General features: G+C 41.7%; 1 protein-coding gene across 3 annotated transcripts; it reads right to left on the bottom strand.

Moving 5' to 3' along the window:
* Positions 1-6,321: 6,321 nt before the first annotated feature.
* LOC135502493 (phosphatidylglycerophosphatase and protein-tyrosine phosphatase 1-like) lies at positions 6,322-12,299 on the bottom strand. 3 transcript variants are annotated; one of them, XM_064795392.1, is made up of 6 exons: positions 12,191-12,299; positions 11,781-11,847; positions 11,089-11,247; positions 10,626-10,706; positions 9,925-10,119; positions 6,322-9,173 (listed from the first exon to the last, which is right to left on the bottom strand). In XM_064795392.1, exons 2-6 carry the CDS (start codon positions 11,841-11,843, stop codon positions 9,030-9,032), a joined length of 642 nt encoding a protein of 213 aa, XP_064651462.1. In that variant the 5' UTR covers positions 11,844-11,847; positions 12,191-12,299; the 3' UTR covers positions 6,322-9,029. The 3 variants fall into 3 exon arrangements, with proteins under 3 accessions (XP_064651462.1, XP_064651463.1, XP_064651461.1); XM_064795393.1 differs by lacking the exon at positions 11,781-11,847; XM_064795391.1 differs by lacking the exon at positions 12,191-12,299 and having other exon boundaries at positions 11,781-12,158.
* Positions 12,300-13,539: the final 1,240 nt, after the last annotated feature.

Below are 13,539 nucleotides of genomic sequence, written 5' to 3'. Positions count from 1 at the left end.
ATAGAATCCTTTGTTCCCGGACATTTTATCCTAGGACATTTTAAACTTCTACACCGGCATGCATTTCGTGAGGATTAAGGTCACAGTACAAGCATGAGGGAGGGCTCAGACGTTTTCAATTCTTCCTTGAGGAACGGCTTCTTTCATTCGCCGGGAGGAACTGTGCACTCTCCATTCACCAGTTTCATTTAACAAGAGGAAGACAGCACATCATTAAACTGATTCACCAGGGGGAAAAAAGCACATACACTGACTCACAGGAGAAACTTAGCTCATTATTACACTAATTCGAGCACATTATTACACTGATTCCCGCACTGATTCACCTAGAGGAACTGACCACATTATAACACTAATTGGTCAGGAAGAACTCGGCATATTATTACACTAATTCACCAGGAGGAAGTGAGCTCATTCTTGCACTGATTCACCAGGAGGAAGTGAGCTCATTCTTTCACTGATTCACCAGGAGGAAGTGAGCTCATTCTTGCACTGATTCACCAGGAGGAAGTGAGCTCATTCTTGCACTGATTCACCAGGAGGAAGTGAGCTCATTCTTTCACTGTCTCACCGAGAGGTAACTTACTAACTCATTCTCACACTACTAAGGGAGCGTCCATCAAGTACGTACGCACGAAAATACCAATTTTGAGACCCCCCCTCCCCCCTGTATGCACCTTGTACGCATTGCCTCATACCCCCCCCCCCTCCCCCTGTACGAGCGTACGCCTTAGAACCTTGAATTCCCTTGCATACGAACAGACATGGTACCTGATTTTGCTACATTGTGGCGCCACAATCGGATTGGCGTCGTATGCGCAATTTTTCTCCGAAGGCGACACGCATTACGGGAAATTAAACGGCGCTGGAAATTGCTCAAACATTGTAGTCGGGTAACATCCGAACCCAGAAGCGTATGAGTTCACACATCTTGTGAAGAACAAGTATGGTTATCCATATAAGAATAAGAAAGAGGAGAAGATTATTATGATAATATTTATTTATTTTTTATTTGTTCAAAAAATGGTTATTGGGTTGCGTACGTACGCAAGACCATTAACCCCCCCCCTCCCCCTGTACGCATAGTGTACGGATTTCATAGACCCCCCTCAGTGCGTACGTACTTAATGGATGCTCCTTATAGCCCATTTGAACCGGAGACAAGACCACTGATGAATATTCATAGGTTGGAGGGTCCAGGCCTATCAATTAGACGAGTGCATGTTTTTAACTCTCAAGTACATATTTGGAGAGGTATTGAAAAAATATATGCTGTGGCAAGTCTACAGATATAAATAAATTGTTTGGGAAAAAAATTAATTTTGAATTTTGACAACCTGGCCATAGGGGGGAGGGGGTTCAAATTTGGAGTGAAAATGGCCGAAATGGGTAAAAATGTCCACTTGTGTCAAACTTGTCAATTTAAAAAAAATTTTCCGTGGTCAATCACCAGTTTAAAGCGCACCAGTTACTCCCAAGACTAACCCGTATATCATATCCGAATTTCAGTTTCACAACCCCACGCAGTATTTGATGGCGGGCATTTGAAATAACTGGAAATGGCTTGGAAAATCAATTGTGGTCTTGTCTCACCTGCCTGCGCCATGGGTACAATGCTTATAAATTAATGTCATGTACTTTACAATCAGTAGGGCATGCACACATTGTTAGACAGAAATATGGTTATGATAGGAGATGCGTTCGCAAACATAATGGTCCTTATCTGGCTATCATGTGTGTGTGCTGAAGGTTTATTTGGTGGTGCCGGTGTAACATCTGTGGTTGTTCCCCATGTGTCAGTGTTTCCAAACAATAGGCAGCTAGAGAGACCATGACTTTTCAATAGGGGGGATACACAGAAAAACTTGTCAATCTATTTTTGAGCGTTCCCAAACAATGAGGGGAAACACTCAAAAACAGAAACACTCAAAAACATTACACCGGCATCGGGCCAGTATTGATATAGGCCGTGCGATTATTCTCAAAAACAGACACGGTTTATAGACTGTCTTTTATTCAGATCGTCAAGCTATGAGGCGCCATGTGAGACTTTAATTGTTTCCCTAAATTATTTCAAATAATGTCATTGTTTCAAACAAAAAATGAACAAATCAGAAATTATTTCATCCAATAAAGTACGTTTTAGAAACAATTATTTTGTATTCAAAGCAGCATTTTTATTTTTTAAACCATCGGTTTATTTTCAAACCAGGAAAACACACACAAATTGTTTCCATACCATAGTAGTTCTGCAAATCCATGGTTTGGAAACCATACCAAGTTGTCCTTTTTATTATTTCAAACCATGTGGATTCGCAAAGTCATTATTTCAATGGTTTACAAACCACGAATATGTGCGTAAAACATTCTTTGCATCCCATGAAAAATTGTATACGCTACAAACTTGTGGTATGCATATAATTGTTTTACGCAGCCACGGGCGCCATGTGGGAATTAAATTATTTGACGAAATCATTTGAAATAAGCAAATTATATCGAAATAAATGAGTGAACGAAGTCAAGATTATTTCCAAACCGTAAATTTGCTTATTCCAATTGTATTCAAACCATTTACTGTTCCTATCGATATTGTTTCAAACAATGAATTTGCTCTCTTTTGATTATATTCATCCAATCAAACAACGTAACTTTATTGTTTTCAAATAATACATTTTCTGAATATCCGTGGTTTCAAATAATCAAACTGTCTCGAAATGATGGTTTGTTAAATAATCAAAATTAAAAAAGTCATGGTTTCTCAAACCAGGAAATTGTCCATTGCATTGGATGATAAACAATCATGCACAAAATCATTATTTCCAAACTATCACTTTAACAAACTAATTGTTTCAAATCATAAAAGTATGCACGAAATTATTTGTATACAATCTAATTGTACTCATCTAATGTTGATTATTTGCATGTTTTTTCAAACCATGAAAACGCGAACTCTAATTGTTTCCATCCAATCACTTCCAAAAGTCATTGTTTCCATCCAAGCAAAACTACGTTCATGGTATGCGCACATGGTTTGCGCAATAGACGGGTTTTATTAAGTTCAAACTCAAACCCGTCTACTGCGCAAACCATGTGCGCATACCATGAACGTAGTTTTGCTTGGATGGAAACAATGACTTTTGGAAGTGATTGGATGGAAACAATTAGAGTTCGCGTTTTCATGGTTTGAAAAAACGTTGCTGGGATGCAAATAATCAACATTAGATGAGTACAATTAGATTGTATACAAATAATTTCGTGCATACTTTCATGATTTGAAACAATTAGTTTGTTAAAGTGATAGTTTGGAAATAATGATTTTGTGCGTGATTGTTTATCATCCAATGCAATGGACAATTTCCTGGTTTGAGAAACCATGACTTTTTTAATTTTGATTATTTAACAAACCATCATTTCGAGACAGTTTGATTATTTGAAACCACGGATATTCAGAAAATGTATTATTTGAAAACAATAAAGTTACGTTGTTTGATTGGATGAATATAATCAAAAGAGAGCAAATTCATTGTTTGAAACAATATCGATAGGAACAGTAAATGGTTTGAATACAATTGGAATAAGCAAATTTATGGTTTGGAAATAATCTTGACTTCGTTCACTCATTTATTTCGATATAATTTGCTTATTTCAAATGATTTCGTCAAATAATTTAATTCCCACATGGCGCCCGTGGCTGCGTAAAACAATTATATGCATACCACAAGTTTGTAGCGTATACAATTTTTCATGGGATGCAAAGAATGTTTTACGCACATATTCGTGGTTTGTAAACCATTGAAATAATGACTTTGCGAATCCACATGGTTTGAAATAATAAAAAGGACAACTTGGTATGGTTTCCAAACCATGGATTTGCAGAACTACTATGGTATGGAAACAATTTGTGTGTGTTTTCCTGGTTTGAAAATAAACCGATGGTTTAAAAAATAAAAACGCCGGTTTGAATACAAAATAATTGTTTCTAAAACGTACTTTATTGGATGAAATAATTTCTGATTTGTTCATTTTTTGTTTGAAACAATGACATTATTTGAAATAATTTAGGGAAACAATTAAAGTCCCACATGGCGCCTCATATCAAGCAGCCTCTATTTGCCAAGGATATCGCGCGATTGTATGACAGCGAGCGGTAACTGGTGGAATCGGCGAACCGGTGTAGAAGTTTAAAATGTCCTAGGATAAAATGTCCGGGAACAAAGGATTCTATTATGCGCTTCAATCTCTGAGCTATTGACTGTCAGGGTCTCTATAGAACCATATTGCAGAATACAATAGGGCCGGACACTTTTTCCAGGGGGGACACTTTTACTTTTACACCGGAATGCATTTCGTGAGGATGAAGGTCACAGTACAAGCATGAGGGAGGGCTCAGACGTTTTCAATTCTTCCTTGAGGAACGGCTTCTTTCATTCGCCGGGAGGAACTGTGCACTCTCCATTCACCAGTTTTCATTTAACAAGAGGAAGACAGCACATCATTAAACTGATTCACCAGGGGGAAATAAGCACATTATTACACTGACTCACAGGAGAAACTTAGCTCATTATTACACTAATTCGAGCACTGATTCACCTAGAGGAACTGACCACATTATAACACTAATTGGTCAGGAAGAACTCGGCATATTATTACACTAATTCACCAGGAGGAACTGAGCACATTCTTACACTGATTCACCAGGAGGAAGTGAGCTCATTCTTACACTGTCTCATCAGGAGGAAGTGAGCTCATTCTTACACTGTCTCATCAGGAGGAAGTGAGCTCATTCTTACACTGATTCACCAGGAGGAAGTGAGCTCATTCTTTCACTGTCTCATCAGGAGGTAACCTACTAACTCATTCTATGCCAATTTTGAGACCCCCCCTTCCCCCCTGTATGCACCTTGCAGGCATTGCCTCATACCCCCCCCCCCCCCCCCTGTACGAGCGTACGCCTAGAGAACCTTGAATTCCCTAGCAGACGAACAGACATAGTACCTGATTTTGCTACATTGTGGCGCCACAATCGGATTGGCGTCGTATTGGCAAGTCGACTGCGCAATTTTTCTCCGACGGCGACACGCATTACCGGGAAATTAAACGGCGCTGGAAATTGCTCAAACATTGTAGTCGGGTAACATCCGAACCCAGAAGCGTATGAGTTCACACATCTTGTGAAGAACAAGTATGGTTATCCATATAAGAATAAGAAAGAGGAGAAGATTATTATGATAATATTTATTTATTTTTTATTTGTTCAAAAAATGGTTCTTGGGTTGCGTACGTACGCAAGACCATTAACCCCCCCCCTCCCCCCCTGTACGCATAGTGTACGGATTTCATAGACCCCCCCCCCCCTCAGTGTGTACGTACTTACTGGATGCTCCCATACCGAAACAGGAGGACTATTCTTCCCGAGCACGTGCATTGGAAGTCGGCCCACAATCTGTCGAACCGGGCCGATGTATGATCGTTCGAAGAAACTTTGTCCTAGAGGGATCCTAACAGGAGAAAAAGAATTGCGTGAGGACTGCCGAGTGTCCATCACCAGCACTAGCGACTTCGACGGTAGAAATAACACACGGAACTTATGTAGTATCGACTCTTGGAGAAGCCTACTCCCTTTTGTGTCAAGGACAACCGGAGCAACGTTCTATCTTAGTGGACTATGTATTTTGCGTCTTTCGGGACATTGCCAAGTTGTTGGCAGTGGTTGGAAAATTTATGGGATTATTATACTGAACAGATGGAAACTCATATTGGTTTTGAAATGGTAACGGTTCCACCATTTAATTTGCCTGGCGTCGACCATATACACCCTATTATTTCGCGTTGGACGCCACTGGTCGCCACTGAACGCTAAATAGGATGACCCGTCTCGAGCGCCACCCAACGTCTGTTTTTTTATACGACCGCGTTCGCCGACGTCCTCTTTCACAAAAACATGTGAGGGAAGTTTGCGCGAGCGCCACCCAACGTCTGTTTTGATATACGACCGCGTTCGCCGACGTCCTCTTTCACAAAAACATGTGAGGGAAGTTTGCGCGAGCGCCACCCAACGTCTGTTTTGATATACGACCGCGTTCGCCGACGTCCTCTTTCACAAAAACATGCAAGACAAGTTTGCGCGAGCGACGACCGCTAACAAAAACATGTACAGATTTTTTGCGGTTTTCACGGCCCATAGGATATTGAGGTGCCTGCACTGCTGTTACCGCAATGGGCGAAATTCAAAACGGTTAAGGAATTGAGTAGTTTTGTTTTATTGAAATTGTTTCGCATGAATTGTATTGCATGACATATTATCCAGTGTAAGAGTAATTTTAACGGGTATGCATAATGTGCCGTTCGGGCATACGAAATTAGATTGTGTAGAGTTGGGTTTTTCTTGTCTTGATTGGCCGGTGTAAAAGTAGAAAGTGTCCCCCCTGGAAAAAGTGTCCGGGCCTATTGTATTCTAACAGATTATGGCATATAGTTCTATAGAGGCCATGGCTGTCAATAGCTCAGCGCATAATAGAATCCTTTGTTTCCGGACATTTTATCCTAGGACATTTTAAACTTCTACACCGGAACAACTTAATGAGAGATGGATTCTTGTGCGGGAGAATTCATCTCGCAACACGTCTGCGGGTTTTTCTTCGATATATACAGTGAGATTTTGAGTTCTGGGATTTGAGGTAACAGATTGTTTAGTTAGAAGAAGCTTTTAACTTTAAGAAGGGGCGTATGTAAAGTATACCCCCGGGATATAGAAAATATCGGCCCTTTAATTTCGTCGAGTTTAATCTTATTTCTGCATGCTGCGATATCGGACTATTGGACAGCAATCTTTGTAATTGGATAATAACCCGATAATAACTGAATTAGTTATTATATTGTTAACGTGGTGTATCGAATGATTTAGTATCATTCAGCGGAAATACTTTTGTCGGGATGCGCGATTTTGTGCCTAAAGACTGTCTATTGAGAAGCAGTCGATTTATACGTTTTGTTTGTTCCGTAGTTTACTATAATTTTAATGGGGTTAGGGAAGATATTTGCTGTCCAAATTGTCCGATCATGGCAAATTGCTAATTCATAGCATGCGAATAGATTTATAATATTGTAATTGCATGCAGTTAGAAAATTTGTATTTAATACTGATGCCTTTGCGTGAATAAACAGTTAGATTGGAGAAAGCTTTAGAAATGTTTCGGCTTTGACTACGTCCCTGTAATCAAATCGTGGTAACCCCACGTAGCCTGGAAGAAGGCAGAAGTAATCGAGTTGCGGAAAAAGAACGAGAACTTTTCACTTGCAACCAGTGACTTGTATTTTTGCTTACGACTATACATCCAGACCACCTGATAGGCCGGGCTTAGCATGAGTGTTCATCTATCGGAGTGAGATTACATTGAGTTCACGTCATCAATTATAACGCGTCACTTTAAGAACGAAAAAAGTACACAAAAAAAGCACTTTGCTTCAAACACCTGTGATTACTTCAAGATTCTTGGAGCAGGATTTCAGTAATGGCTGCCTGTGTTGGCAGAGTCAGAACCAGTGTTTGTGGAGAGGCACAATCTGTAACAAGCACACAAGTCCTTTACAGCAATATTGATTATTGCATCTTCAAATGCCTGTGATTACTCCAAGATTTCAGTAATGGCTGCCTGGGTGGGCAGAGTCGGAACCAGTGTTTGTGTGGAGACACAATCTGAAACAAGCACACAAGTCCTTAACAGCAATATTGATTACTAGCATTGTACCCGTGGCGCAGGAAGGTTCAAATGGGCTATACCTTGAATAGATTGAATTACAATGAAAATCTAATGCAATATAAAAGGAGCAATAGCGAAGAGACAAATTAAACCAACCATTTTTCCACAGACTCGGACCTAGCTGTAGCGTGCTGTATGCGTGCATAAAAAGTATATCAATTGGTATGATAGAGATGATGAGGCAATGTCAATATGCCTCGTTCCTTAGTCAGCAATGTGCCCCTTTTTATACGGAGAAGGAGAACCCAGACAGGCCTTCACATGTCGGCTTCCAAATGGCTGGGACCAATTGCACTATCACTACATGTACTATAACTTTAAAATGCGTGCTCCTCCTACATGTAGCATGATCTCGGGCAAGGCACTTAGTCGACAGGCAAGCTAAAAGTTCAGCACCATGAGCAGCTCCTTGAAAAGGCCATGCCAAGTTCAGAGTGCCTCTTCAAAATCCCTTCATAATCAAGGGCTAGCACTGGCTAATACAGTACCAATATACAATAGACCATCAATTTAACCCCAGCTCCTTACTGCGGGAAAACTCAAGTCCAGCAACCAAAAGTACCAAAAATACGTTTTTGTTCACATTTGAACTGCACACATGCGTTTGTTTACAATTTCTTTCCCCGTGAAATCTTGAAGATCAGGTGACCTGCAATCGTGGATTGAAAATAACATTAACCTGGGTTCAGCAGGTCAACAGGTACAGGCTGTTCCAATCATCCCCTTACAGCAAGCCGTTCAACAGGTAGTGTTAGTAACCCCACAGGGAGTGCAGGTGATTGATTAAGCCCCTGCATAACTAAACATCTGTGAGTGGTAAGGAGAATTGACAGTGTCCGATTAAAAATCCCTCATTACTGCTCCGCTGAAGTAAATTTCCGAAAATAAACATAACGTTGCATCGGGATAACATATCACCTGCAAACGTGCAAAATTTCGAGACGAAACACGACCCCCAAATGGCACTTTATCGAGCCGCCTTATAGTATTATGATATAGATTGCATCTTCAAATGCCTGTGATTACTCCAAGATTTCAGTAATGGCTGCCTGGGTGGGCAGAGTCGGAACCAGTGTTTGTGTAGAGACACAATCTGAAACAAGCACACAAGTCCTTAACAGCAATATTGATTATTGCATCTTCAAATGCCTGTGATTACTCCAAGATTTCAGTAATGGCTGCCTGGGTGGGCAGAGTCGGAACCAGTGTTTGTGTAGAGACACAATCTGAAACAAGCACACAGTCACAAGTCCTAAACAACAATATCTGTCATACAGCCGAGCCAGTCGGATGATTTTTGCATAAATTTGCGTAATAAGTCCTTATGGCTTCCCATTGGGTTTCTCGTATCCAAATATGAGGGCGTTTATCACGGACAAATTCGAAGGCAGCTTCCGGATCTAAACGTCTCGTCTGAAAAGGGATAAGCATTTATAAGCATGGGTAAGCTAGTGAAAAGGATAAGCATGTGTAAAGAACTGGTTAATGCACCTAATTGAGTTACGGAAGAGTTTCTGATCATATCATATCATACCATTACCGGCCCCGTAACCCTATTAGATTTTTGCAGGAGGTATGGAGTCCACTATAGACTACTCTCCACCTTTGTGGGATCTTTTACTTGCCCTGGCATAGACACTTAGGTGTAGAGAGAAGCCAGGAGTTTTCGTGCTTTGAAAGCCAGGCTCGTTCATCCAAGCATTCCATCCTTGGTTCTCCTCGAGATCGAACGTGAGCCCTATTGCATGACAGTGTTAACTACTAGGCTATGAAGCTCCTACACAATCCTGGGTTCTCCCCGGGATCAAACCCAGGCCCTATTGAGTGATAGCTAGCAGTGTTAAGCACTAGGCTATGAAGCCCCTACACAATCCTGAGTTCTCCCCGGGATCAAACCCGGGCCCTATTGCATGGTAGCTAGCAGTGTTAAGCACTAGGCTATGAAGCTCCTACACAATCCTGGGTTCTCCCCGGGATCAAACCCTGGCCCTATTGCATGGTAGCAAGCAGTGTTAACCACTAGTCTATGAGGCCACACTTAAATGAATAAGAGGGCCTCTGTAGGCGCCTGATAATTAAGAACAAATTGAACCACCTTCAGCAAAGTATTCTTTCCACCTGAAGGAGACATACTCAAAACGAGAAAAAATTAGACCCAACGTACCTCCATAATATAACAAGCGACAACTGTAGCACTTCTCGTCCTGCCAGCTTTACAGTGGACATAAACCGAACCCCCTGTCGTCTTTTTGATTTCATTGATGAACCTCACCCCCAGCGTGAGGTTTTCTTGCGATGGTGCTGCTATCATATCCATTGTATCCAACCTCAGCTGGCGAACACCAAATTTTTCCCATTCCTGTAAAAAATTCAGATTTAAGGACATGCTTAGTCAGCATAGCTAGGGTTTTTAAATCCAAGCTAGCCTTCATGGAGTCGTTAGCCCTTACGTGGTAAGTTTTAATCCGATCAGCTAACAGAGATTTTTTAAAGATACTTTACATAAATGTTAGGGAAAACATGAATGCTGTGCTTTTCGACAAGCCATCCGGAGAAAGTGAAAGGTTAATCTTTGCTTATTCAGCCCTGCACACAATCCTTGGACATGTCCTCCTACTGTAGGACCAGGGAAGCAAACATATCCCTGATTTCCCCAGGAAAGAGAGACATCAATACTGTCACACAACGCTAAGATGTTGTGATACCCGACTGGAGGTATTGATGCATCAAACCTCACAAGGGGTGGAGCAAAAATGTGGACGAAAACCATGGTAGCAGCAGTGGTTGTTGGTGAAAGGACACCTTCATCCAAGCTATAAGAAAGGGAAACGAAGTATGTCAGTTTTAACTACTGCTGTAACTCACCTCAGCAGTATTAACAAAATATCTCGTTTCATAATCTTCATTCATTGTAATGACTCCTTTCACATTCTCGTTCTCCACCAGCTGAAACGATGAGATGAGAAACTTACACGAACCACAGAGAGCAATATCCTCATACTGACTATGCTGTAAAAGCAATACTGACTTTGCAGTGAAAGCAATATCCTCATACTGACTTTGCAGTGAAAGCAATTTCCTCATACTGACTTTGCAATGAAAGCAATATCCTCATACTGACTTTGCAATGAAAGCAATATCCTCATACTGACTTTGAAATGCAATATCCTCATACTGACTTTGAAATGCAATATCCTCATACTGACTTTGAAATGGGCAACAGGGCAGCAGGTAAGTTACTGCACTTTGGCAGTAATAAGTTAAAATGCAAGCCCTTGCAGATGGAATCTTATTTTGTGAGCACAAAATTAGGATTTTGAAACTTTACCTCGTCTGTCATGCTTCTGAATGGTAAGGCTCCGAGTAGCACAGTCTCATCAATCCTAGAGTACCATGCTCGCGACGTGAGCTTCTCCATGAGGACATTGTAAGCTAGTGTGGGGAAGAAAAACGCCTTCGGAAACCACCCGCTCATCGTAGGGTTAATCTGAAATAAATATAATACAACTTTGTATATGTCTGAGGTCAGTGAGGAAGCTGTTTTGAGCCACAACAAACCAGCAAAGACAGCCTTGTTGCATACAACACACACTTTCTTCTTCTTCTTCTTCTTCAGCGTTCGCTCTGCACTTGGAGGGGTCATTCTCCTACGAGTAATCCTCCTCCAAGGCGGGATGAGCGTATCCTGCGTGCCACTACGGTTAGGTGCCAATTGGGTTTATTGGCCTAGTGGTCCGACTTTGGCGAGAGAGATAGAGTCCACGCAAGCTACTCATGTTTCTCACTTGGTGGGGTCTTAGCTTGCCCTGGCATAGACACTAGGTACAAGGAACCTCGGTTTTGAGTCTCATTCGAAGGATTGTGAGTCAGGAATTTTAGTTCCTTGAAAGCCACGCCGGTTCATCCAGACATACGATCATGGGTTCTTCCCGGGATCGAACCCGGGCCCTATTGCGTGGTGGCCAGCAGTGTTAACCACTAGGCCATGAGGCTCCTTACTCTTTCATTCATGGAGCTTACATTTAGGTTTGGTTCCAAATGGCCATCCGAGAGTGGTGCGACGTCAACTTCGGGGACATACATGCAGCTAGAGAAGAGTGGTCTATCTAGTCAGTAGCACTAGGGTTAGGGGCTGAAGATCCCGCTATGGAACAAAGTCCCCAATCCTAGTATACATAGCACACCCAGAATACAACTTTCCAATTGCATGTGCCTTGAAAACATACACATTTGTTACATCTACAGGGATTTACATAATTCCACGGATAGAGCACCCAAAGGCGGTCAAAAGGACACACATTTCTAGTTCCACATAAGCCCGCCAGGTGGAAATTACACATGAAAAATTCTGATTTCACTTTTCATGCACCATTTTCAGAAAATTGAAGAGTCAATGGAACATATTTCAGTGACCTATAGTTTATCTGTACCTCTCTTTCACATGTAGATGGTCACAATATCTTGTACTCGGCAAGAAAATGTGCTGATAGTCGACAATAAGAGAATTTTTTTCAGTTTTCTGAATGGGGTAAATTGGGAATTTGCTACGTGCCCATAGTACCAATTTTGTCCGTCGTGGTCGTCGTTAATAAATTAATTCTACGGTTGCATTCTCTTTTTTGCGGCAAATTGTCTTCGCAAAGGCAGCTTGTGCCGGTGGCGTAAAAGTAGAAAATGTCCCCTGGAAAAATTGTCCTATCTTATTGTATTTTTTTCGGAATATGGTAATATGTAAAGAGCAATCTCTAGTGAACTCACACAACTGTTTGACATGGGGGAGCCCCCCAAACCCCCGTCCTTCTGACATATATAGCCAGTACATTGGGGGATGAGTCCCCCAAACCCCCTCCCCCGTTCTCTGAAAGTGACAGGTTTTAGTCAGTTCATTGGGGGGAAGGCCCCCCCCCCAAACCCCCCCCCCCCCCCATTGGACTCTAAAAATAGAATTCCTTGGAGACGCTGAACAATAAGGCCCCATAAAGAAATAGTCCCCGCCCCGGTAGCTGTCTCATATCTGCTGGAAGAAGCAGCTCTTGGTGGTAAATAATAATTGAATGCATGTCATGACACCCAGGAGCTTTTTTCTCATTTCTGAAACAGTTGCATGGTTGGAATGAATTTCCAAATCAGTCCGTCAAATCTCTATCCAAATGGAACTTTAAGACCACTCTATAATTGTGCAGTAGTGTTAAACTGACTTTTTGAAGTAAAGTACGTAAATCGAGAAGAAGAGGACGTTTGCTTCGTCTGCAATGAAATGTCACAACTGTCTCCGCCGACGTTGTTGTCCTGTATGTTCTAGCAGACGATTTTTAGATACACTTTAAGACAGTGGCGCCGGTGTGAATAAATCTACTTGCGTGATTGGTCAATGGCTCATGACGTCATGAAATAATTGCGTCAACAACGGGAATCATGGTAACTGTGGTTGCGGTGCGTCGTGAAAGCAGGATCGGCAAGCGCGGCCCGTATGGAATGCAACAAACTGTACCGGAACCGGAACTGTCATGGGTCTGCACAAATTTTTTCAGATTCGATGGACATGATGGATATATGAATTTTGTTTACACTTTATATACACACGTAACCATTACACTCACTACGTTGTGTGAGTTATAAAGCTCAACGATGCAATGAATCATGGGACACCAATAACATCTCCCAAAATCCATTGCATCATTGCGGCGTCATCGGGACACCATGTGATGTCATTTAAACATAATTGGCCATTGTTGGTTCAGACCTCGAAAAGGTGCACCACTCGCAGCGCCATCTGATG

Source organism: Lineus longissimus, chromosome 18 (assembly GCF_910592395.1).
Source record: "Lineus longissimus chromosome 18, tnLinLong1.2, whole genome shotgun sequence".
NCBI classification, from domain to species: Eukaryota; Metazoa; Nemertea; class Pilidiophora; order Heteronemertea; family Lineidae; genus Lineus; species Lineus longissimus.
Note: the sequence above shows the minus strand (reverse complement) of the source record. Positions and strands in the feature narration are given on the sequence as shown.